Source organism: Micromys minutus (assembly GCF_963924665.1).
Source record: "Micromys minutus genome assembly, chromosome: 16".
In the NCBI taxonomy this organism is placed as follows: Eukaryota; Metazoa; Chordata; class Mammalia; order Rodentia; family Muridae; genus Micromys; species Micromys minutus.
The window spans coordinates 26,018,232-26,042,019 of record NC_137985.1 but is presented as its reverse complement, the minus strand read 5'-3'; the positions used below and the strand labels follow the sequence as shown (position 1 = coordinate 26,042,019).

Genomic DNA, 23,788 nt, shown 5'->3' with positions numbered 1-23,788 from the left:
AGTGGAGAATGGAAGTGTGCTACTATTCTCCTGGCTAGTGTTAGGATTACAGCTCATATCACTAAAGAAATGCCTAGCTTTTTAAAGTAGATTTTCAAAGTCTTCTTTTTGTGTTGAAAGTATTCATAGCTGGGTGTGGTGGTATATTCTAGCTATCCCAGCAACCAGGAGTCTGAGGCAAGAGGATCACTAGTTCAAGGCCAACCTGGACTAGAATTCAAGACCCTGTCTCTTTAAACAAAGGATAATTCATAATTTTTATTTCTACATTTGTCACTTATATCCTATTGAACTTTGTTCTTTCTCAATGTGTAACTTGTTAAACACATAAAATTTATAGTGCTAATATTATATATTATATATAATAATTCCTAACCATTAGCCAGGTATGATTGCTCCTGCCTTTAATTTCAGTACTCTGTAAGGAGAGGCAGGTTGGACCTCTGTGAGTTCCAGGCCAGCCATGGCTATTCACTGAAACCCAGCTCCAAAAACAAACAAACTCAATTTTGCTTTAACTCCATTTAAAAAATTATTTCTACAGGACTGAGCCCATAAAATAAAAACTTCAATGTTTAAATTGACCATAAAAAATACAGAAAGCATTATACCTATGGAGGAAGACTGTGGACTAATCAGAAGGTCCTCTTGAACTGGCTCACTTCCTGGCACGGTCTGCTGATCACTCAGTGAGCTCTGAGATGCACTAACAGGCTGGGACACTTCCTCATGGACCTCCTCGTCACTTAGTCTCTCTACTTTGACCCGGACATCTTCTTCTGTACCTAGAGGCAAGGCAGCTTTTGTGCTCTCACAAGTCACATAGTCAGCCATTCTCCTACCTGCCTCGGATGGGCCAGGCAACTCTAAAGTCCGGGTATTTTCTGCCTGCTTTGCTTTCTCAGGCTGAATCCTTCGATCAATTCCAAAAGGGAAAGTCCATGGAAATGCTAAAGAAGAATCAACTGGCTGGTTTCTATTTTCTGCATAGGAAGCCGAAGAATTCAATACCTGGGGGGAACTTGTTTGTGTGCTACATTTTACAGGACTCTCAGGAGACATAACAACGTAGCTTTTGCGTTTCCTCCGGGACTCTCGACAGACAGGAATGGTCCTTTCCACAGCACTGCACTCTGAAGACACCGGAGAAATGCTTCCATCTCGAGAAGTAAAATTGCAGTTGGAACTATTTTCTTGTCCAGCATCTAGACCCTTTTCTGGTTGGGTATTAGGTGTATTCCACAAAATACTTGACTTCATGAACTCTGAGCATGTACTAGCAACACTAAACATTTGCATATAGCTGGCTGCTGCTAGAACATCAATAATATTTTCCGTGTTAATTGACAGAGTGGCTGTGTAAGCATACTCTAACAGAGGTATAAAGCCAGTCACTGTAACATGATGCAGATCCAACACATTTTTGTTCTCATCCTCTGTTTGGCCCACAAGTTTGGTTCGAAAGAAATCACTGCAAGCTGCTAGGACCACCTTGTGAGCCCGGAAGATTTTGTCCTGGACACGAATAGTGATATCACAAAAATGTCCATCATTTCGTAGCATATTTAGTTTTCCCAGCATTTCCTGGCTGTGGGAAGAGGAGCTGTGAGTAAATGTCTTCACACCCATCTTTTTCCCCCTCTTCTATTGATGCTCTTCAAGGATGCGATAAATCAGAATTATCCTAAAAAATACAGAAAACAAAACATCAAATGACAGCTTAATAGTTGAAATGAACTATTTATACTATTTTCATGTAGGCACTGTGCCAAATAAAAAGCCTAAAATGATATACTGTGAGAGAAAAACTTCAGGTATAGAATGTATTAAAAATAATTTTCTGCTCTGTTGTGATGTCAAATTCCTATAATCTTAGTAGTACGAAGGTTGAGGCAAAGTTCAAGGACCTCCTGTGCTATAAAGTAAGTCTGAGGCCAGCTTGGGATATAGGGTAAGATCCTGTGTCATATAAACAAAATGTCACTCTCTAATAATAAAAATACATTCTCCAAACCATCAACCAGTGGCCTATAAATTACTATGTTAATGAGAGGCATTTACGACAACAGTTAAATGACAATTATAGAGTCTTCTATGTGCCAGAAACTACTGTAAATATTTAATACATGATAATCTTTTGACTGTCAAAGATACCTTGGTCAGTAGGTATATAATTATTCCTGCTTCTAAATGAAAACATACAGCATATATTGTTAGGCAAGCATTATATAATAATTCTAACAAATATTTTATTCAGATAAATGTATAGGGGGAAATGAGAAGTGATAAAGAAAAAATTTCAAGATTTAAAAAAAGACTGAATAATCTAATGACAGGAGACAAAACTGTTCCCCGTTTTTGTTATGATAAAGGATAACATGAAATGGACTTTGTGCTAAGAAGAGAAATAATGCCATAGAAACAATGACCTTGACCAAATTTGAACCTGTTCTAGGAATACTTATTCTGCTATATGGATTAAAGAAGAAAGTCAATTAAGACAACATCCAAAGAAACCCTGCTCCACATATTTTTAAATACAAGTAATCACAGGCAGACAGACGAAGTAGTACATGCTTGTGATCCTAGCTAACATTTTGGAGGCAGTAGCATTAGGAAAATTCAAGGCCAGCCTGACATATATGAGTTCCAGCCCCACCAGAGGTATATAGCAAGATTCTATCTCAAAAACTCAAAACAATACTCCCAAACACAAACTTAAACAAACAAAACCACAAAGTAATCGCAAAGAGATAATATAGTTAGGAATGATCTAGGCACCAAATGATTTGATAATTTCCTCTCACACAAACAAGTCACTGCTCTATGTCAGTAAACTGGCCAATTGTTTCAAAGCTGGGCCATCAAGAGTGACTGCTTTGATTTTAGTCATGAGGTTGAGAGCAGTATTACTTCAGAGCAAATGACACTCATGACCCAGGGACAATCTGCATGACACACAGGCATTGAATAAAAATTTAAGAAAATAAACATGATAGTTTGAAAACGTGTAACAGAATGCTAAAAAGAGAACACTTCAAACATGATCTGGGTGGATGTTCTGGTACTGTATGGGCCAAGGACATACAGGGCTATTTTCCAAGTAAGTACAAGGCTATTTTCTCAAGGAGGGAGTGGAAAACGTTTCCAACCTGGTGTTACCCCCATTTTTTCACAAAGAGCTAGAAATTAGAAAAGCAGTTTTGTCAATAATCAGTAGGTTTTGAATTCCAAATGCCATTCAGTTCTTCTTTCTTAAAAGGAAAAAAAAGTGATTGCCCTCAACCACAGGATTTCCATCAAAGTAATCACTCTTGATGGCTCAACTTAAAAAGTAGGAGCATGTTTTCTCTTTATCTTGGGCCTATTATACTTGGGAGAGCTCTAAAGGACGAGTCTGATTTTTAAAACCAGCCACGAAGAGGAAATATACCACTATTTTTCAATGGTACACAGCAGCAAGGGTGGAGTGATTAAAAATATAGGATGGAACCACAATACTGGACTGGCATTTTGATTACATCATGCAGTGATTATCCACTTTGACCTTTGTACTTTAATTTTTGCAGTAGTACAACAGGGATAATAGAACCTTTATCACAGAGTACTGAGGACAATCAAATATGCTTCAGATAGTAACTAGCAACAGAGAAATGCAGTAGTTGGAATAGTAGTAGTCTCTTCCAATTCTAAAAGGTCCAGAAACTACAACTAGCTCCTTGGAATCCTCATTTCTCTGTATACTCAGCTCTGAGATCACAGGGACATAACACCATGACCAACATTTTATGTGGGTGTTGGTAAGTGGAACTCAGATCCCCATGCTTGCTTAACAAGCACTTTGCCACTGAATTATCTTTTTCTGTTTCTAATTTTGATTAAGAATATGGTGTAGGGGATTGGTCTGAGGTTGTTTGTAACCAAATGCTAAATTCTGTACTCCAAGATATGCTTGCTCCAAGACAAGCAGATTCTCATGTATATCAGCATTTGTTGTGTGAATCTTACTCCCCAAGTTAATTGATCAATAAAGGCTAAAGCTGGTGCTTGGGCAATAGATAGAGGTAGGCCGGTTTTCAGTTACTTGGCCAAAGGTCTCAGGTAGGTAGAGAAGAGAGAAAGAAGAAAGGACAGGGAAAGAGGAGGAAGCCTCAATGAGAGGGGATGGACCATGAGCAATTGGCCAAGAGAAACTGCAAGTAACAAGTAACAAAGACTGTATGTCTGGGATGTAAGTTAGAATAGCTCCAAACCCTGCCCAGTCTAGGCTTATAGCTTGTAAATAAAATGTTTGGATTGTGTGTCTTTTATACAGGCTGGCTAGAATGTATAATAAATTTACAATACGGTGTTACATACCTGTTGTGTTTGGACATAGGTTTTTTAGTTTTTGTAGGTATACACATAACCTCAAACAACATCTGCCCATAAGACATAACTTAATGCCTTTAACTAGAGCTCACATCTTAGAAAAAGGTAGAAGATTTAACTTTCTATACTGACTCCTAACATGCCTTCCACATCCTGTATTAACATACAGCAATCTAGAAGAGAACTTTTTTCCCCAAAGATTTATTTTATGTATGTGAGAACACTGTTGCTGTCTTCAGACACACCAGAAGAGGGCATCAGATCTCATTTTAGATGATTGTAAGCCACAATGTGGTTGCTGGGAAATTAACTCAGAACCTCTGGAAGAGCAGTCAGTGTTCTTAACAGCTGAGCCACCTCTCCAGCCCTAGAAGGGGACTTTTAATTGAAGCTGCCCAAACATCAAGCCAGGCTGCAGTTGTCTATTGCACAGAACACCAAGAATCAAGCTTTAGAAACACTGCAAAATAACAGGATTGATTAAAAACAAACAAGCAAGCAAGGAAGGAAAGTTGCTCTTTTATCACCAGCTACTGAGAGCCTTGCTATTCACTTCCTTTTTGCCATTCCTGAGTATGGCTAAAGGATTAGGAAAAACCAACAGCAGAAGTTAATAAGGAATGATTCTGCCGTTCCTTACAAGAAGACATATCCTTCCTTCCAGTCAACAAAGTAAACATCAGACTTCATAATTCTTCTATGTAGGGTGTATATCTCTTCACAATCTCCATATTCCCCTTATCCACTTCTCAAACTATGAATTAAACTATAAACTTTCAGTCAAAACTGCTCTATTATCGGAAGGCTTGTCAGTCCTCAAGAATATCTCAGGTCAACCTCTTTCTTACTCATTCAAAAAGGTAAAATGCCCATATGTCTGAAAGTGCAGGAAAGGTCTTAAGAGACTTTCTACTTGGGCATTACTCTAAGTATTTCAGTAGTCTGCCCATGGATCTGACTATTCAGAATGCTCTAACTCTAGCCTGGAACAAATATCATCAGGGGCATCTCTAAGACTAAGTACACCTGCAAGAAACTTAACCTTGTACTTAAAACTGCTGAGTGGGTTGGAGTGATTTCTCAGCTGTTACAAGTACTGGTTGTACTTCCAGAAAACCTGGGTTTGGTCCCCAGGACCCAAATGACAGCTCACATTTTCAGTAACTCCAGTTCCCTAGGATCAGATGTCCTCTTCTGGGCTCCTGTATGCATTTAGTGCACACACAGTATGTCCACACACATGAAATAACAAAATATAAAAACTATGACTATAATGTTTAAATTTTAAATAATCCTTCCTTTACTCTTGTTTTTCTCCTGGCTCAGTGTATAAGAGCTCTGTATCTCCAGCTATGTGGTAGTCATTTCTTTTGCTGAGATTATGACTTTGACTATCTCTACCATCTGCCCTGAACTTTTTTTATTCACTGTAGAAATTCCCTGCCCTTTGTTATCACAAGTTACTCCATTCTGTACTACAAAACTAACCAAAAAGGCATAAAAGCATGAACTACATAAAAACACTCTAGTTCCAGATTGGTGGATTTATGTTCTCACATCCCTGTCTACAAGACTCACCCTGGGCTGTCGAAATGGCAATCAAGAACACTTGTCGTTTTTAGAGAGGACCCAGGTTCAGTTCCCAGAACCCACACTGTAGCTTAAAACCATCTCTAACTCTAGTTTCAAGGGATCAAATACCTTCTTCTGATTTTCTTGGGAACCAGACAGGCATGTGGTATACACACAGATACGTGTAAGCAGAACACATAAAATAAACATATCTTTTTTAAAAAGTGTAAAATAAAAAAAGGCATCTCATTATAACAACAGAATGGGTAACTATCAACACTATTTTGCACATTCAAACAATAGTCATTGATATTAAATTCTCAATGATAAATCCCTATCAATATTCAGACCAATAATCTGAACTAAAATAAATTCAAGCACAGAATTTATGGGTAAGATGGCGGATTCGAAATACCACCAATAATACTCAATGAAAGAAACAGTCAAGATAAAACACAATAATCTTTATTCCTATAAGAAACAGTACCTATAAATTAATTTGTTAGGTCAGGTGAGATCTCCATGAAATGAATGCAGGCAAGAATGGCTGGGAATCAACTGAACCAAGAGGCTCCAATGTGGGCAGTGAACAGCTGGGATAGTGCTTTTCCTCTACACATAACAAGCCTGTGGAGTCAGCTTCATGAACAAAGGCTGAGCATCTACTGATGTTGTGAAGCTGAACACCCAAGAAACTGGAGCCAAGGTGGAAGATTAAGAAAAGTCCCTGAAGGCTGGAGAGTGGTTAAGAGCACTGACTGCTTTTCCAGAGGTCCCGAGTTCAATTCCCAAGCAACCACATAGTGGGTTCACAACCATCTGTAATAAGATGCTCTCTTCTGAAGTGTCTGAAGACAACAACAGTGTACTCATATATAAATAAAATAAATAAATCTTAAAAAAAAAAAAGTCCCTGAGGACTTAACACCCCACCCCCACCCCACCCCCCAGGCCAGCATTATATAATACTCAAGGGCAGAACTGCAGTAGAGCCAAGAGCTGGCTGGGGCCCTGGGCTCTACATAGCTGCCTTCCCTGGTTGTAGAAGCTGGGACTGAAGTGAGCTACTCTGCAAAGCTGGTCCTTAAAGCCATCAAGAGCTCTTGCTCACGCCCAGCCCTAACATCATCATTCAGAGAGCACCAAGGATGAAACAGAATCTCACACTCAACACAGTACAGCTGTGCCAGAAAGCTTAACTGGTCTAAATTCCCATGCAGTACATACCCCAAATCTGGTTTTATAAGTTTGAATTGAAATTGAAAGTGGAACACCTTCATGACTCAAAACTCATCCCCCAACTAAGAACACTGTTGGAAAAAAAAGTAATCTATTATTATATTTTATCTCTTGGTTTAGTATTCTTACATTTGTTTTTAAGATATTTTAAACTTCACATATCTCATAATAGTCTTGCTTTAGTTTAAAATTGCTTGGATAGGTTTTAGGACTGTTCTATCCAGTTCTATCTATAAAGTTGGGCATCTTTATTCCTATGTGCAACTCATAAACTTTGGTATTCCTAACTTCTTTCTTATGCCTCGAACCAAAAAACTCCCATAATTTTAACAATTTTTAAAATCTGTGGATCAGAACATAATCTTAAGCTTCCTCTCCAAGCTTTTCTCCTGCTTTGATTTTTTTCAAAGTTGATCTACCCTATTCCCACATTGAGCCTCTCCCTCTATGAATCTCAGTAACTAAAGTCCTATCATACACCATACTATCCTTTTCCTTTAGCCTCCAACTGTCTTTGTTTTCCGGGGATTACTGTTGTTCCCCGGGTTGTATGGCAACTAGATAATGGGAAGAGTTAAGAGCTGTGGTTGTCCCTGAAGTTAAAATTCTACTTTGGGAGAATATGTACAGGAAGCACCAAGCACTCTGGGCCCTTGGTTGAGATTATAACTTCTGAACCATATATGTCTCAACTCTTCTACAATCTATCCCAATTTGAACATTGCAAACATTTCAACTGAAGAAATACAACTAATAAAAATTCTGGTCAATGAAATAATCCTAACACAGTAATATGAAAAACAAGGAGAACTAAATTACTAATCCCATGGTATTGTCATCCATGACTTAGATGAAATCCCAAGTAACAGTATAATTACAGACCTGAGTAGGATCAGTGAGCAAGTAACCATGCCACATACTCTGCATACTACTATTGCAGTGAAATTAACTCTACCAAATACCTGAAACCCACTACTGTAAAATTCAGCCTCACTAAAAATTTCAGGCCACAGTCACAGAGAAGGCATGATCTCCACTCTGCCCCTCTCAAGCACTAATATAACCTGAATGGCGTCTGGCCCACTTCCCAATAGTGACCTTGTTCCTCTCCTAAATTTCATGTGCTGGATGGATGTCTACACTTATATTTCTCTTAGCATTCTAATTTCTTCAACTCCAAACAGAATGGCCCATTATCTTCTGCATTCTAGCATTTTTCTAGTCCCAAATCCCAAATTCTTCCACATTCCTGCTGCAAACCAGTTCCAAGAATCACATGGTCAGGTTTATCACATCAACACTGTGATAAACTAGTAATTCTTGTTCTATACTAGTAATTTCTTTCCTTGCTGTACAAAATGCCTAATAAGAAGCAACTTAAGAGAGGATTTATTTTGGCTTATACTTTGAGAGGGAGGTATATTCAAAATGCTTAGACATAAATGTAAATGATAACTAATACCTTTAGGATCCCATGAAAACTGTTCTACAGAAGGAAACCCATAACTATAAGTGACTACATTAAAAACAAACAAACAAACCATAAAGCCCAGGTGTCTACCAAAATGGTTCATGGGTAAAGAGATGGAGGATCTGTAAGTAAAACACTTGTTGCTAAGTCTGATAACTGATTTTTGTCTCCCAAACCCACCCACATAAAGGTGGAAGAGGAGAAACAAGTCTACGTACTGTCCTTGGGCCTCTACACACACAACAAAGCAACTGTGTGCCCCTCCCTGCCCCAGGATAAAATATTTTTTTAAAAAAACAGAGTGGTTCCAAATAAATAATCTTGTGTTACAAGGGCCTAAAAACACATGAATTTAAAAAAAAAAAAAAAAAAAAAAAAAAAAAAAACAACTCAAATCAAGATCAGGGCAATATTGATGAAGTTGAAACGAGGAAGAAATTATAAACCAATTAAAGAGATGGGTTCTTTATCCTAGCACTAGGGAGGCAGAGGCAGCCAGATCTGTGTAATGTTTGAGGTCCGTCTGGTTTACATAGTGAGTTCCAAGACAGCCAAAGCTATGAAGAGACCCTATCCTGAGAACAACAATACTAATAAATAAACAAATAAATAAATGAGTAAATGTTCCAGAAAGATTAACAAGATCAACATAGCCAAGCTAACCACTAAAAGAGAAGACTCTAATTACAATTCAGAGGTGAAAAGGGAAACATTACAATGGATTCCAATTATTTTTTTAAATAAAACTTAAAAAACTTAAATTCCAAACACCTGGAAAATCTAAAAAAAAAAAAAAAAGAAAAAAAAAGAATATTGAATGGCTCATGCAACCAAGACCAGTCAGACAAATTTGATCAATAGACTAGTAAAAAGCAGTGTGACTGAAGAAGAAGTAATGAAAAAAAAGAAAAATCTCCTCTGGGACTGGTGCGGTAGCTTATCCTTCAAGAGCACTTAAATGTAGACCATAAAGATAGGTCTATATTACAGTGGCATTAAATACATTTACACTGGGAGACAATAATCACCATCCAAAACTCCAAAACATTTTCACCATTTCGAATTGGAACATTACCCATTAAGAAACAATTTGGTCCTCCTTTCACCTGGCTCCTAGAAGACACTCTTCTAGTTTCTGCCTCTGAGTTTATAATTCAGGTTTTTCAAGTAGTCACCTGCATAATTGTTCCATATTACAGCTCATCAAACTTTCCCTGCTTTCTAACATTTAGTAATTTACAGTGTTGTGTGGATATATATCACAAATGCTTTTGCCCATTAATGAGCTCTGCTCAAATTAGACTTTAGGATAGGTGCTTTGAAGAACCATGCATTCCTATAGCCTTTGGAGAGCTTTTGGGGTCCGTTGGCAAGAATTTGATCTTGGGCCAGGACAAGGAAGTAGGGATACTCCAGGCAGGAATGTGACATTGGGCCAGGACAGGGAAGTAAGTTTAGTCAGGAATCTGATTTTAGGATAGAAGAAAGAAGTAGGCTTCAGGCAAGATTTAACTTTGGCCTAGCACAAGGAAATAGGCTCAAATAATCCTGGTCATCTTCACAAACCCTTAGAAACAGTAATCTCAGGATTTTGTTTATTGCCTTGCTCCTTCCCTGACTTTTTTTTTTTTTTTAATTGTCTTGATGGTTCCCTTAACCTAGAACTGACCTTATTATTACTTGCATGTAATTACCATGGTATAAAAACAGACTAGGAAAAATTAAACCCGCCTTTCAAGCTTGGAACTGGTTGGGGGTCCTGCTGCAGAATTGTCTAATCATCTTCGCCACTGGAGAACCCCACTGACTTACTGAGTAGGCTTGGTCACTTGACTGAAATCCACACAAAGATCAAATTCTAACATTTCACTACATATTCAGAACAGTGGCTACTTTAAATGGTTCATGCCCTTAATCCCTGCACAACAAATGAGAGGCAGACAGTTCAAGGCCATTTCATACACCTTTCAGGATAACCAGAACTACACCAGTCTCAAAACAAGAACACCCTCCAACCAACTGGTATCTCAATTGTGAATTTTCTCAAACTTAAATTCTCTACTGTTATTTAAATAAGACAATCAACGGAGTACAGACACTTACTAAACAACTATTAGGACTTAGTGCTTTTCAGCGCTTCTATAAACTGAAACATTTAAAACTGTTTTTAAGATATAAGATCCTTTTTTTGGCTGTTGGGGGTGAGGGGGTGGGAGGGTGTGTGTGTGTTCAAGCTGTCCTAGAACTCACTTAGTAGACCAGGCTGACCTGACTCTGCTTCCCCAGTACAGGGATTAAAGGCATGTGCCACCACTGCTCAAGATACAAGATTCTTAACACAAATTATTATTTCTAACTATACCAGCAAGGAAATAGAGACTCAGAAGAAATGAGGGCTGGCAAGATGGCTCAGTGGATAAAGGAACCTGTAAGGAAGCCCGATGACCATAGATCAGACTTTCAGGTCCTACGCATACAGTAGAGACCCAACTTCTGACAAGTTATCCTCAGACCTCCACATGCTTGCCTAAAGCACTCATGTACATGAAACATGCACACACTGCAAAAAAAGAAAAATGAACAATAGAAACATCACAAGAACAGTAACAGCAATTTATATTTGATGATAGGTTTTTTTTTTTCACTACATATAAGCTATCAGCTCCAATCTTCTTTTAGATGCTTTTAGGCATCCACTTCTCCTTCCTTATATGAATATGAACTCTACTTCCGTAAAACCATCTCTGGGTCCTTATTCTTTAAATACAACTTATACATTTCTAGTTCTCAACTTCCGGCATCCTTTTTGGAATTTGTACTCAAACATTCTCACTAGGTTAAATTCTATTCTTTTGCTCTTTCTACCCCACATTAGCACAATGCCTTCTTTCTGTGTCACTTTCCATTTATAATGTGTCTTAGTCACTGTCCTACTGCTATGAAGAAACACCATGACCAAGACAACTTACAAAAGGACATATTTAATTGGGGGCTTGTTTACAGTCTCAGAGGGTTACTCCATGATCATCATGGAGGGAGCATAATGGCAGCAGGCAAAATGCTGGAGCAGTAGCTGAGTGCTGGGGTCTCATTTGAAAGTTGCATGGGGTAGGGGTTGGGGGTGGTGGGTAAGGATAGTAGCCAGACCTGACATGGACTTTTGTAACCTCAGAAAGAAATCTACCTTCAGTGACATACCTCCTCCACAAGGCCATACCTCCTAACCCCTCCTACACATTTCTAACTGGGACTAGGCATTCAAACACATGGGGACCATTTCTCTTTCAAACCACCACATGATATGTTTTCAATTTATCCACATCTTAAAAACCTATGACATCACTGTGAAACAAATCAAACTCAGAACTTTTGTCTTTTAATTAAATTCCACCCTAATTTTATTACTAGGCTATTGCCATCTTTCCCTGAACAGAACTCCTGAGACAGTTGTATCTGGATTATGGATGTAACACAACACCAATATAGTTTACCAGCTCTGTCCTCTCCACAGATAATTATAATCAACCATATAAATGTTCCCAGCATGGATTCCTTTAAGACCATTCTCTAACTGCTTTAGTGTGGTACAACTGATAAGACAATGAGGTACTCCTATTTGAAATAATACAATTTAAGATTGGTATGGTGGACCTATCAGAATACCAGCAGAAGTTTTCATTAAAAAAAAAAAAAAAAAAAAAAAAAAAAAAAAAAAAAAAAAAAAAAAAGAACTTATCTTATTTTCTGGAACAAGGTCTCACTATGTAGTCCTTGGTTGGCCTAGAACTCACTATGTGGACCAGGTTAGCCTCAAACTCATAGAGATCTGCTTCTGCTTCCCAAGTGTTTAGATAAAGGCACATGCCATCATGTCTGGCTCAAAACTTGTACATTTTTTTTTTTTCATTTTCTTCTTTTCATTACCTTCAGATAAACAGGTCAAAGATAGTTTAGTAGTGAGGGTAGACATAACAGAAGGAAAACCTGGCAAAAGTTATAATTAATAACCAGGGTACTGTGACATTCCAGAAGCCAAGCAGACTGTATACTTCAAAGAGTGATTAATATAATCAAATAATGATAGAGCAAAGATATAAAGCAAAGTCTTTTTGTTTTTGTTCCTAACGCAGGCAGTGGACAGTACTGAAGAACTAATAAAAGCATAAAAAGCAATAGAGTTAGAAACAAAACTACAATGGGCAAAGATAATACACAGGGGGACCCAAAGATGACTCAGTTGGTAAAGTGAAAGGATGAGGACCAAAGTCTGGATCCCAGAACCCAGATAAAAGCAAGGTTGGTGGCATGCATTTCATTGGCCAGATGGCTTAGATATACTGGTGAGCTGTAGATCAAGTGAGAGAACCTGTCTCAAAAATTAGGACAAAGGGATGGCTCAGCAGTTAAGAGCTCTTAACTCTTAAGATCCAGTTAACTCTTAACAGTTAAAATCCAGGTACAATTCACAGCGTCCATATGGTAGCTCACAACTGTCCAGGACATCTAATATCCACTTCTGATTTCCACAGGTACAATGCACACAAGTGGTCTAAGATAAATAGGAGTACTGCATGTCAGCATGGTCTAGAGTGAGACTGTCTCCAACCAAACCAACCAACCAACCAACCCTCCCACCCACCCACCCAAACCAGAAGGATGGCAAGGAGCCATTGACAACTCAGTTGAAATCAGAGATCAAAACTGGTAGCAAGAATGACCTAAGGCTTTCTGAGTTACATTTCATAAATGTAAGAAATGATTCTTTTGTTGAAAACAGTAACAATAGTCACTAATAACAAGTGCCTAGAGCATCTAAGGCACTAATGTTAAGTAAAGAAGTTAATGTAGCATTCAAACAAGAATATAATTCAAATTTAGTGTTTCTTTGTATTTGTATATATTCCTCCATTGTCTTCCACTAAGGCCTGACTAGTTGTCAGTCTGGCTAGTTAAAGGGGATCAATGACAGGCAATAGAGTAAGAGATAGCCCCTGCTCCAATTGTTAGGAGACCCACATGAAGACTAAAGCACATCTGTTTCAAATGTGTAGGGGGCCTAGGTCTAGCCCCTGTACACTCTTTGGTTGGTGGTTCAGATTTTGTGAGCCCCCCCCCCCATGGGCTCAGGTTTTCTGTGGTGCTCTGGACCCCTCCAGCTTGCTCAACTCTATCCCCTACTCTTCCACAAGACACCTCTGCACCCCCATCTCCTGCCTGTACTGTGGCCCATTCCGCCTGTGGCTCTCTGCCATCTGTTTCCATCAGCTGCTGGAAGAGGCCCCTGTTTGTATTTTTAAAGACAAACATACATGCAGTCACTATTGACTAAACTAAGCAGTGGTATAACACCTGCAATCTCAACACTGGGAAAACTGAGGTAGGACTGCCAGGAGTTTGTGGTTACATAGTGAGAGCCAAAAGAGTCTATATATACTACACAATGAAACCAGCATTAATACCATCAACCTACCTGTCCTAGTCAGGGTTTCTACTCCTGCACAAAATATCATGACCAAGAAGCAAGTTGGGGAGGAAAAGGTTTATTCAACTTATACTTCCACATTGCTGTTCATCACCTGGAACTCAAGCAGGTCAAGAAGTAGGAGCTGATGCAGAGGCCATGGAGGGATGTTACTTACTGGCTTGCTTCCCATAACTTGCTCAGCCTGCTTTCTTATAGAACCCAGGTCTACCAGCCCAGGGATGGCACCATCCACAATGGGCTGGACCCTCCCCACTTGATCACTAGTTGAGAAAATGCCTTACAGCTGGATTTCATGGGGGCTTTTCCCCAACTGAGGCTCCTTTCTCTGTGATAACTCCAGCCTGTGTCAAGTTGACATAAAACCAGCCAGTACAATTGACCCCTTGTCAACTTGACATGCAAACAAATCAATATTAAGCTTCAACCCTTACTTTCTTGTTCATCCCCAAGATCTAGATAACCTTAAGAGTCCCACAGTCTTTACCAATTCTTACATTTTAAAATTGTAATACCTTTAAAATATTCAGTCTCTTTAAAAAAAAAAAAATCAAAGTCTTTTTAACAATTCAAAGTCTCTAAACTGTGGGCTCCTCTTCTTCCCTCAAGAGGGAAAGATATCAGGGCACAGTCACAGTCAAAGCAAAACCAATCTCTAACCATCCAGTGTCTGGGAATCCACTTACGAACTTCTGGTCTCCTCCAAGGGCTTGAGTCACTTCTCCAGCTCTGCCTTTGTAGCACACACTTTGTCTTTTAGGCTCCAGCTGCCTGTTCTCCACTGCCGCTGCTGTTCTTGGTGGTCATCTCATGGTACTGGCATCTCCAAAACACCACTGTCAGTCCTGGGGCACTAACTGAGGATGGGACTTTCACCAATAGCTTTCCATGGCCTCTTACAGTGCCGAGCCTCAGCTGCTCTCCACGACCCCTTCATTCCTTCAAAACCAGTACCACCTGGGTGACTCTTACACATTACCAAGTCCAGCCACAACCTTGGCTATCTCTGGAACACATCCTCTTTGTGTTCTCAGAAAACAGTTCCCAGAAGATTTCACCTCAATGATGCTGATCTCTTCTTAATCACCACCCACTTCTTAGCTCCAGCTGACCAGTATCAATAGTCCCAGTAATGCAAAGGTTTTGCTTTAGTAGCTCTAGCATCTTGTTAATCACAGCTGATTCTTCAGCCCCAGCTAACCAAAACCACAGAATCTTCACAACCAAAACAGCAATAGCCCTGATCAAAGAGTCTTTAATCTTCCCTCTGAAATTTCCCAAGCCAGGCCTACCATCTTCTGCACTGTTCTCAACATTATCTTCCAAACTCCTACTGAACATCCCACAGAGCTCTTAATATGCCAATGGCTCTTCTAGCTCAAAGTTCCAAAGTCCTTCCACAGTCCTCCCCAAAACATGGTCAGGTTGTCACGGGAATACCCCACTATGCTGGTACCAATTTGTCTTAGTCAGGGTTTCTATTCCTGCACAAAACATCATGACCCAAGAAGCAAGTTGGGGAGGAAAGGGTTTATTCAGCTTACACTCAATATCACTGTTCATCACCAGAGAAAGTCAGGACCAAAATTATACTGGGGGAAGGAGAATATGAGCATGTGAATATAGTTACAAGTGGTTGTGAGCCACCTGCCATAGGTGGTAGGAATTAAACCCAAGTTCTCAAGCAGCAGGGGTTAAGAGGGCTCTTAACCACCAACCCATCTCTAGCCCCATCCTAAACTTGTAAAGGGAGTTTTCCTCATTACTTAAGAGATTCTTAATTAACTTCCTAAAAATAATTGCAATGCCCTTATAACTATTACATATATGAAAAATGATTTTCCAGCTTGTGTCAAGTTGACACAAAACCAGCCAGTACAATCGACTCTTTGTCAACTTGACACGAAAACAAATCAATATTAAGCTTCAACCCTTACTTTCTTGTTCATCCCCAAGATCTAGATAACCTAGATAACTAACTTGGACCTGACCCTGTAACCAGACTCCCCTCTCATGTGTATGTGTGTGTGTGTGTGTGTGTGTGTGTGTGTGTGTGTGTGTGTGTGTGTGTATCTAAAATGTGAGTCATGTAGTTCTTTATGTATAGTGACTGAAAATAAGCTCACTGTCAGGGCTTGTTACACTTAGTAGTGAGATGCAGAAAGTACGTAAGAACTAACTTTGAAAATACATTTGAATATAAAACCTGAGTATGCCACTCACTAGCTGTGACATCTAAGACATACCACTTAATTCTCTAGAAAATAATTGATATCTAGAATGTTTTTTTTTTCACTTGCAAAATAAAATCTAAGGGTTAAAATGAGCTTTTAATTGAGATGATTCACAAAAATTTTAATGTAGCTGGGTATACAGGAAGGGTATACAGACACTAGCAATCACTATCTTTATACCACAATAGGCTGTAGTTGCTGCATGGCCACACAGACCTACTTTAGACAATCACTGCACTCTCTGAAAACTATGTGAGCACAGTATTTCAGATCACATAATTATGACTTTTTAGTAAATTTGCCTAATCCAAATAAAATATGCTATTGTCACTAATTATGTGTCCAAGTGGCCTTTATATCTGCAGACAGCATATAGATGCCAGTTTTATTGTATAGTATAAAAGCAAATATTCATAAAACCTCTATCAATCACATTCAGCTTTAAAGATGATTGGGTAGGAGTGTAAGTAAGGTCAAAGTTTCCTGTCTACCATTATCACTTTCCTGGAGACCATCTACGAGCAGGACTGGCTGTCTACCATGTCTCGGGAATCCTGCTACCTCTACCCATGCACAAACTCCAGGGCTCCCAACTCTCCATGCACTGGCACTAGGGATCTAAACTCAGGTTTGCATGCTTGCTACAGCAGGCACTTTACCAGGAAGCCAATACCCAGCCCATAAAACAGGGGTTTTTTCAAGTAAGAGTTGCAGTTTTTCTTTCATAAATTGTTACTTAAATTATGACATCTGCAAAAACAAGCTTCAAAAGTACTTCTCTGCAAATTTTCAAAGATAAGCCAAAGGAATCTGGATGTAACTGTAAATGTGTTTTTATTTATTTTTGTTTAAGACACGGTTTCTCTGTGTAGTTCTTGTTTCACTCTGTAGACCAGGCTGGCCTTGAATCTGTCTGTCTCTGCTTCCTAAGTGCTGAGGTTAAAGGCATGTGCCACCACTGCCCTGCCTTGAATGTAATTGTCATACTTAAAAGTACTACTATGTGGCTTCTCTACTGCTGTAACTCTGGTACTTGGGCCAAGATATTTTCCGCAGGGGGTGGGAAGATAGTACTGGGGACCTCAACTAAGGCCCTCAAGTGAAATTCCTTAATTAAAAAAAAAATTATTTATTTCATGTATGTGAGTACACCGCAGTCTTCAGTCACACCAGAAGAGGGCATCATATCTCATTACAGATGGTTGTGAACCATCATGGGTTGCTGGGAATTGAACTCAGAACTTCTGGAAGAGCAGCCAATGTTTTTAAACACTGAGTTATCTCTCTGGCCCTTGAATGGTCTTTAAAGCCATAGTTTTTGTAACATTCGTTTGAGAACCCAGTACCCAATATGGCAGCTCACCAAACAACTGTAACTTTAGTTCCATGATTCGAACACACTCTTCAGGTTTCTGAGGGCACCAGGTCCACATGTGGCACATAGACACATGCAGGCAAAACACCTATACACATAAAAATTCTTAAATCTTAAAAAGAATTCCTTAAATAAATCTTCACCTTTAATAAATATCAGTAGTATTGGTACTGCAATTTAAAAAAATGACATAAGTAGAGCAGAACAAAATAAACATATTCTTGTTAGAAAGATCTTCGCTTTTTTGACAAAAGAAGAATCTAAGGTGAAAAAGTCTGTCCTGTTAATTTTCAATTGGTTGTATCAAGCTATGAACTAACTCAGGATTAAACAAATGCAAAATGGCTGGGTGTGGTGGCCCACACCTTTAATCCCAGCACTGGAGAAGCAGAAGTAGGAGGATTTCTTTGAGTTCCAGAGCAGCCAGGACTATACATAGTGAGACCCTGTCTAAGTAATTAAATTCTTAGTTCTAGCCTTTCAAGAAACAGTAATACTGGTAGAAATGACTGTGCCTAACTTTCAGATTCTCGTTTGTATGTAGCATTTTTCACTGAAATAACCAAGACTCCCTGGATGAACAATAGCCCTTTCCAAATGGTACCAAAAAAGCAGTTGAGGAGAAAGCGATCCAAGATGGTGGACAACCTGCCTAAGTGTCAAAAAACATTGCAGCCAGTTTGAAAGGATTCTCAGCTCCAAAAGTGGGAACAATGTGGCACTCAAAAAGGATCCTAATTGGTTATAAAATGAGTAAATCAAAACTCTGGGGTAGAACTATGTTCATAATGCAATCTCCCCATGTCTTTAAAAATCAATAAACTGATCAAGCATTTAATCTGCATTTTTAGGAAGAACTTTAGAACTAAAGTTCTAATAGAGATACATCAGCATAATACCCAATAAAGAAAAATCTTTTTCAGGGAACTTAAATAAAGTAACTGATTAAGAGCTAAAAACCACTAAGCAAAGTATAATTAGAAACAAGTTATTTGCTTCTCATCAGAGTTACTACCTTAAGGCCACATATAATCAAACTCTCAAACCACACCTCCACAAAAGACCTTGTAGTCACCACTAGAACCAAGCAGTCATATTTAACATCAACCCTGTGGGATCACGAAACTATAACATTCTAATATATGCAATATGACGTACATATTCTTGCCAAAAATGGTTTCACTTAAACTAATTCTTTGTTCCAGAGATGTCCAATCATTAGACAAAATGTCACTATCATCTACAAAGTTTTCAAAGAAATTGTGCAATCCATGAAGTTATGAGCGCGCGCGCACACACACACACACGCACACACACACACACACACACACACACACACACACACACACACACGAAAACTAGTATTTTCAGTTTACAACTCTGTGTTGGGCTGTATTCATAGATATCCTTGTCTTTGGATACCACCATGTACCAGCAGTTGGACAGGTCTAGAACCAAATGAATTGACATTCATAGGACAATGTCAAAGTTCAAATGTAGCCATATTCTACAGAACAGTTGGTCTGGTCAGTTAAGTGCTCAGAAAAGGGAGAAGTGGTCTGGGTGCCACCCTTTTAAACAAAAAGTATGACTAAGCGTACTTAATCACTAAATGCAACACAAGAATCTTGACTGACTACAGCTGTGGAAACACTTTGGGACTACTGAGTAAATTTGCATACACAAATTTTAATGCACATTGTTAATTTGACTTGGTATTTTTAGGAAATATTTAAGACTCAAACATGGAGCCTGGTGGTGGTGGTGGCCACAACACATGCCTTTATTCCCAGTGCTTGGGAGACAGAGGCAAGTGCTATCTGTGAGTTAAATGCCAGCCTGTCTACAGAGTGAGTTCTAGGACAGCCAGGGCTACACAGAGAAGCCTTGATGGGGAGGGGGAAAAATTAAACATGGTGGGAAAAAAAAAATCTCATTCCATCCAGCACTTAGAAGGATTTCAACAACAGCAACAGAAGCAACGATGACAACAACAACAACAAAAACCTGACAACAATATGGAGAAAAACACTAATCTGATAGATATGTTCACTGTATTTTCCCTGACAACTTCTGTGAAACTGAAAACTTTCAGGTCATAAAATAAATTATATTACTACTGAGAAGTACAGCAGAAAATGACACGTTACCTAGGAACTGTTTCAGGGCTCAATTGTCCAGTTACTACTTGGGTAACCTAGAGCAAGTAACAATTAATATTACTAAGTTTCTGTCAATTCTATAAAATTCAAAAGTAACTATATCATCAGGTTCTGAGACTAAGAATACAGATTTAACAAAGCAAAAGCACTGCTGCACAAAGCAAGTTAACATAGTTTTTGTAATTAATAAATACAATCATCATAAAATACAAATGTATTAAGAAAACACTCCATTTTACATTCCACGGGGTGAACTACAAAGACATAAATGAATATTAGAAATCGACTGAAAATTAAATAGAAAGGAACAAAAAAATCCCAAGATCTATGTAGTACTTTTTAAATCAAGAATTACCAAACAGGCAAAAGGAAATATCAAACCTGTATCCAGGCTCTAGTATCTGTTATATTGTATAGTTCGCTTTTTGTATTAACTTATCTCTGCAAAAAATACTAATAATCGGAAGTTGAGAATTTTTCCGAAAAAAAAAAAAAACCAAACCTACATTGAACAGATTAGTATGCTTATATGCTTTAAAAAGTAGTTTTGGTCTTAATTTGTCTAAGTTCCGCGGAAGTACATAAACATCGCGGTTTGCAATAGATTCTGGTTAAGGTTTTCAAAAATCAAACAGATGCAATTTCCTTTAATCAGTTATAACTTAGTTGTCATTTCACTTGCAGGTAACCCTTTGCTTTCTCTGAGGTCGACAATAAAAAGACTAGATACAGACTGATCAGGTAGGTGGGAGGGGAAGAAGTGTTTGCATCCTCTTCCTCATTTAAGAAAAGTACCATTCCAATGCGGGGGAGTGGGGCAGCCTAGGAGAGCAAGGAATAAACAGGTCTAGGGCTCTCGGGTAGACCAGGTGAGCGGATAATAAACACCCCGCCAGCATAGCATTTGTTGTCGCGCGGATTTTCTCGCAGATATGGTTCCCTGGAAGATATGGGTGACTGCTTCAGGTCCGCTGGGACCCAGGCCAGTCCCCCTCCAAGGATTAATTGCCAATGAGGGGGAACCCTGTGGGTGTCTCCCGGCACGAACCAGGTTGACAAACCTGGTTTCCTTTCCCTCCCGCGTCCAGGTGGGTGACAAGTGGTGTCAGTCGCCGGGCTGGCCCACCGTCTCCCCTCTGGCCCTCTTCTCTCCATTACCTGCGGGCGGCGGCGAGGGGGGCCCGGAGGCCTGCAACTGCTCCTCCTCTTCCCCGCCAGGCTGGGGCGGCGAGGTGGCGGTGGCGGTAGCGGCGGCAACCCGGGGAGGAGGGGGCGGAGCGCGCGGCTGGCTCCTCTCCTCCCCCGGGAGGCTCAGGGGACCCTATCTCGGGCCGCCGCGCCTAGGCCAGTGTGCAGCCTGGGACTGGGCGCGCATGGCGGCGCCGCTCACCCGCGTGCACGCGAGGTGCGAGAGTGCGAGGCGCGAGGAGAAGAGCGCCCGGCGCCCGTGGGCCTGAGGGGAGGAGCGAGGGGCCCAGCCCGCTGCGCGCGGGCGGCCGTTGGGGGCGGTTTGCCTAGGGCGGGCGACGGCTCGCGCTGGCCCGGCGGGGTGGGGAAGGGGAAAGGGACTGAGGGGAGAGGAGGGAAGGCTGGGAGGGAGCCGCCGCAGCGCGCGTGCGGGCCGGCGCCGTAGTAGCCGCTCGTTTCACTCCAGCCTGTTTGGGGGCACTTTGTTTGTGTCCCACAATGCTCTGCGCGGACGGCCGGGCTCGGGAAGGGGAGGGGCGGGGCCGGGCTGAAGGCAGTGCGCGGCTATTGCGCAAGCGTAGTGCGAGCTGTCCTTAGCTCGTGGTGCATGCCAGACAGTGGAGCACAGCGGGCTTTGACCCAGTGTGTGCACTTGTCTGTGTGCTTCATATGCATAAGCGCCATGAGGCCTGTCCAGTTTGTCCTCCTGTAGCCGTGGTCTGATCCTGCGCCGAAGGAAGCAAGCGTTAGGACGATTTGTTTTTCTTGGAGCTAAAAACCGAAAGAAACTGTCTTTGGTGGTTTGTGTAGCAGGGAAGCACTCCAGCCTTTCTCTGTCGGAAAAGGAATTTGGGTGGTGTGGCCATTTTTTACACTTGGAAACTGAGGCCTATCAGGGCGTGGTCACAAAGGCCTCTGAGAACTTGGCGAGTTCCCCTGCTTTCTCCACGATGGGCAGCCATCCCTTGCAAGGGTTACTACAGAGCGCCTTGGCACATCTAACTAGCATCCTCGCCATCAACTTTGAGGTTGCCCCAGCATTTTTCTGATTACCATGGCAGGAAGTTCTGAGATGACCAGAAAAAAAAAAAAAAAAAAAAAAATTGGCTCCCATGTCTTTCTCCTTGTCCCAACACAAACTGGCTTCTAAAATCTAAAGCAACTGTGAGCTATTCCTTACCCAACCGTGAGCCCCATTCTAGTACACAGTCTCTTCGCTGCCCTTGGGGAAGGGAATGTGCGGATCACCCCAAAATGACTGTTACTGTCTAGAGGGTTACTGTCTGAGTTTTGGTTGCCGCAAAACCAGCCTTTAGGCTAGGTAAACACCCTAAGCAGTGGCTTCCTCAGACCTCGCGGAATCAAACTTGGTGATTGAGGATGGAGGGGCTGGCTACTCATGGAGGCAGGTGAGGTTGCGCCCCAGAAGAGTGGAGGAGGGCAGGATGCCAGACAAGACTGGGCAAATCGGGGTGGGGGTGGGGACTGGACCTTTGCATACACATGCTGTGTACCTATACCTCCAGCTTTTAAACCGGAAGACTTCTTTGTGCAAGGTAGGCTGACCTCCCAGGTCAGTAGACCCTTGGCCGCCACTGACCAGAGCACCCTAAGCAATGAAATCTTTCAAAATAAAGGCAACAAAATCAAAGTCTATGCTCCAACAAGCTTTCAAGTATTCGAAGGTATTTAATCTTTGACAACCTAATCTATAGGCTTCTTAATATTATTCTATCATGTTTTTATTACTCTATTTCAGTGATAAGCAAAATCAGAAAATAAATTGGACCTGGCTTTACACTGAGATTTGAAGAATCTTACTAACCAGGGAGGTGCCTGAGCTAAAGGCCGTTGGTGGAGTATGTACTGAAAACATGTCATGGAAACAACTTGAGAAGAATCTAGTGGGAATAAAGAATAAAGTAGACAGTCCATTTAATAGGACAGTCAATAAAAGAGCATTCAATTGGACATTTCTAATTGTGACTCAAGGGACAGAGGTGGTAGGTAATGTTCATAGAACAGGCAGAACTCAGGAGTGTGTGCATGCGTGTACACACACACACACACACACACACACGGGGGGGGGGAGCTTTCATTCTTTTGTCTCCTCTCCTTTCTTCTCTTAAACTCTGTCTATTGCTCATTTTGTCTCTAAAAATGTTATCCCCCCATCTCATTTCACCCTAGGTCTGAAGAATTTATTAAGCTGTTGCTGTTGATCTCTTAAAGGCAACGTTCTAGATGCTTGAAGAGGGTGTGAGAGAAAATGAAAAGCTTAGTTATTGCTGGAACCCTCTTCTGTATTTTGGTTTTGGGCAGGATCGGTTTCTGTGGCCTCTTAGCCTCCTACCTTTTTTCTTCCTAAGCTAGCAGAGACTTGCCCATGGGTTGCTAGAATAGGTAGACCTTTCTTTGACATCAGGTTGAATAATTCTGCTGGGAGGATTTTGTGAAATCAGAATCCTGTACACAGGTGAAACAAACAAACTAGACAGTATGAGGAACTCTTAATTATTAACCCAGTGTAGATGATTCTGAGGAATTCAAATTCCAGAAGGGATTATTTTATCCATGAGCTGTTTGGGAAACTCATTTCTGGCAAAAGATGGTACTTTCTCATGTTAGACTCTTAACATGTAAACTTAGTTATTTAGACCAAAACATATTTCACAGAAAGAATGCTTTATACTC

At 40.4% G+C, this 23,788-nt stretch overlaps 1 protein-coding gene across 2 annotated transcripts in view; it reads right to left on the bottom strand.

The window, feature by feature from the left end:
* The window catches only part of ZBTB44 (zinc finger and BTB domain containing 44), a 46,583-nt gene extending 25,038 nt beyond the window's left edge, over positions 1-21,545 (bottom strand). For both annotated transcript variants that reach the window (XM_080930233.1, XM_080930234.1), the window contains exons 1-2: positions 21,065-21,545; positions 612-1,684 (exon numbers count right to left, since the gene is read on the bottom strand). In XM_080930233.1, coding sequence (XP_080786359.1) covers positions 612-1,629 — 1,018 coding nt within the window. In that variant the 5' untranslated portion in view covers positions 1,630-1,684; positions 21,065-21,545. The remainder of the gene's footprint in view (positions 1-611; positions 1,685-21,064) is intronic.
* Between the last annotated feature and the right edge of the window lie 2,243 nt (positions 21,546-23,788).